The sequence below is a fragment of the Orycteropus afer genome, unplaced genomic scaffold, assembly GCF_000298275.1.
Source record: "Orycteropus afer afer isolate SDZICR_OR568_19922 unplaced genomic scaffold, OryAfe1.0 scaffold00223, whole genome shotgun sequence".
In the NCBI taxonomy this organism is placed as follows: domain Eukaryota; kingdom Metazoa; phylum Chordata; class Mammalia; order Tubulidentata; family Orycteropodidae; genus Orycteropus; species Orycteropus afer.
Window position 1 is genome coordinate 877,014 of NW_006921810.1, and position 3,496 is coordinate 880,509.

The 3,496-nt window shown below is 40.2% G+C and overlaps 1 protein-coding gene across 1 annotated transcript in view; it reads left to right on the forward strand.

The window, feature by feature from the left end:
* SCHIP1 (schwannomin interacting protein 1) overlaps positions 1 to 3,152 on the forward strand; it is a 211,807-nt gene extending 208,655 nt beyond the window's left edge. The window contains exon 7 of the mRNA XM_007948754.2: positions 3,101 to 3,152. Within this exon, the coding sequence (XP_007946945.2) occupies positions 3,101 to 3,152 (52 nt within the window). The remainder of the gene's footprint in view (positions 1 to 3,100) is intronic.
* The last annotated feature ends 344 nt before the right edge of the window (positions 3,153 to 3,496 follow it).

Here is a 3,496-nt window from a genome sequence, read left to right on the forward strand (position 1 = left end):
GGGCAATCCTACTTCCATAGTGATACTGCCTCGGAAACCCAAGGAGGGGTCGCTATGAGTCAGGGCCGACTCGATGGCAAACAACAACAACAACAGGTTAGATGACAGTCTTTGGGGGAACTCTCCCTAACCTGCCAAGCTTGAGTTCTCTGTGTTCCTTCCAACATCTCATCCCTCCCAAATGGAGCCAAATTACACTGTTCTATGTTGTCTGCTGACTCTCTCCCCACCTGACTGTAAACTCACTGAAAGTAGATAGGATGCCATTTCATTTATCACTGTGCCACCAGAGCCTGGAACAGGTAATAGTAGCTCTTCAGTAATGAATATTGATATTATTCAGCCATAAAGAGAAATGAAGTCCTGATACATGCTGCAACATGGGTGTACCATGGAATCATTATACTGAGTAAAATAAGTCAATCACAAAAGATCAAATATTGTGTGATCCCATTTATGTGAAACATCTTGAACAGGCAAGCTTATTAGTGGCTACCAGGGTGAGAGGAAGAAGAAAGGAGACCTCAGTGTTTAGGGGACACTGAGCCTATATTAAAAGAGCTCTGGTGGCACAGTTCCTAATGCACTTGAGTACTTGGCAGTTCAAACCCACCAGCTGCTCTACAGAGGGAAGATGGGTCAATCTACTTCCGTAAAGATTTACCATCTTGGAAACCCAGTGGGGTCTCTATGAGTCAGAAGTGAGTCGATGTTAGTGAGTTTGTTTTTTTCAGTTTGAGTCTCTGTTAAGGGTGATGGTATAATTTGTAAGGGTGATGGTTGAACAACATGATGAACATAATGTCACTGAACTGCACATGTGAAGATTATTGATTGTGAAATGTTTGTTACATATATATTTACTACAATAATAATAAGAAGGATGTTGATAGAAAAGAGGCCTTATGGAACATAAATGGAAACAAATCCTAATAAGGACTTCCCTATCAATAGTTGATGAGACCCTTTTTGTTCTATGCACTGAAAACCTTTCTCGTCTCTGGTTAGAATTTTAATGAAATTCATCCTTCTATGTATGCCTCAAAATAACACCCAGCTTTCAATATTATCTGAAGCTGTTTCCTGTTAACTCTTCTTTCCTTCTTTCTCAGCAGACCCCTTGCTGTATATGCACACACACTTACATGCGTATCATTAACAAACTGCAGTAGAACCTGTGTAATTTAATTGGCTACAGTGGAATCTTAGCTCACTAGACATCAAAATATTTGAGTTGAGTTTGCTTAAGTGAGGCAAATGAGGAGGTACTTTAAGAAAATAATCTATGTTCTGTTATTCACATAAATTGAAAAAAAAAAAAAAAAAACCTCACTGCCATCTAGTCGCATCCAACTCATAGCAACCCCTCCTTGGGTTTCCAAGGTGATATCACTATGGAAGTACTGCCCAACCTTCAATCCAAGGAGTGACTGGTGGGTTTGAACCACCAGCCTTCTGGTTAGCAGTCAAATGCCTTACACACTTGTTGTTGTTGTTGTTGTTATGTGCCATAGAGTGGCCTCGACTTGTAGCGACCCCTCCTTGGCTTGCCAAGGCAGTATCATTACCAAAACTTATTCACATAAATAGGGCCATGAAATGGTCTGCTAAAGGAGATAATGTTCTCTTTAAAGGAATGGGGGAGGGTGCTGATTATGGCTTTTTCTGGAGTTCCTTTGTTGTTCAATGAATATTATCATTTATTTTTGAGCTTCTGAATGTGGCAAAGAAGCCTTGGTCACTTCCTTATTTCTGAAAGTGTTTGCAGTTGGTCTTCCCTCTACCATAGATATGAGACATTCTGCATAAAGCCAGTGAGTTCAACTTTACATCACTGCTACTCAAATGTAGACAACACACAAAAACTGACTTTAAACATTTGATTACAGCTAACCACCACACTCTCAGATGTCTTTCTTTTGCCAAATACATAATTTCTTAACATCCTTCTTCAAAACCATGGTCTTTTTGTGACTTCTAACTCCACTAATCTCTAGAAAGACATTTAATTTGTGCCCCTTCAAGTCATGCAAACAGCGTGGTCATTCTTCCCCCCTGACTTCACCTTCCAGCTGCTGGGTTGGTCTGAGCTGGGCTCATAGTTCATAACAGAGCTTGCATTGAAAACAAGACTCAACTCCACCCACCCAGACATCACTGCCATGCGATGCCTTTAGGATTAATTGGGGAGGAAAAAGCTTACAGCAACATGAAACATCTCTACCTCCACAAAGGCCTACTGTTTGTCCTGAAGACATTAGCTTTTGTAAGAGTGAGATTAGATTATTGGTTTCAGATGTGTCTAGATAAACTAGTCACTTGGTTGCTTCCTATCACAACATTTTGTTTTGTGTTTTTGCTTAGCACTTATTTTCTATCTGCTGTTCCCTTGCTGGGAGCTCTGGTGGTGTAGTTCATAAGGCACTTGACTGCTAACCAGAAGGCTGGCAGTTCAAACCCACCAGCCACTCCTCAGAAGGAAGATTGGGCAATCTACTTCCGTCATGATATCACCTCAGAAAACCCAAGGAGGGGTCGCTATGAGTCGGGTCCAACTCCACAGCAGTGAGTTTGGTTTTGTTGGTATTCCCTTGCTTGCTGTTTATTCCTCTCTGGTCTCTCCTCATTGGAATGCAGATCCCAAGAATGAAGACCTCATTGCCATCTTCACTACCAAATTCTCAGCTTCACGAGTAGTACTAAAACTCACTACCATGGAGTCCTTGGGTTTTCTGAGGTGATATCACTACGGAAGTAGATCACCCAGCCTTCCTTCCAAGGAGTAGCTGGTGGGTTTGAATAAATTATCCCAGACTTTTACCTCTTTTCATTTTCAGACAGCACTTTTCTTCTCAGACCTAATGGTGTCTGCAAGTCTCAGTTTAATCCAGTGGCTTACTAAATGAAAGGAATCATCCATAGCATAAAAAAACTGAATAGGTTAAACAACTGGAATAAAGTATTGTTCCTGATTCTCACGTGTTTCATTATGATCGACTCTGCACCTCAGTTTGGAGAGTGTTTTGCCTGTTGATGAGAAGGCAATTTGGATCTTCCTTTTTCTTGTTAGCGCTAAATAATTGTATTATTCATTTTACAGACATGCTGAAAGTCAGCAGAAGCACATGGCAGAGAAAATGCCTGCAAAGTGAAAAGAAGCCATCCAACCAGAGGACGAGCTGGAATTTATTTTGCTTCTGTGATTGTAAACATGCTGTTGCTAACGGTGGCGCAGAACAAACAAGTATCAGTGTTAGTCATTGATAACGTCTGAAGCTTAATGTCCAGTGATTGGCCTTTGCTTCTTAATTTATTTTAATTTTTTACTTGTGCCACTAAATACCAGGCATTTTAATAAGAATATTGTTACAAAAAATGTACAGTACTTACACCATCACAAATCATGTTTAACCAGAGAGGGTAGTTTTAACTTTATTTTTATTTGTTTAGAGATTTTAAGTTGGAGCAGTATTTTACCATGGACTACTTTCATTCT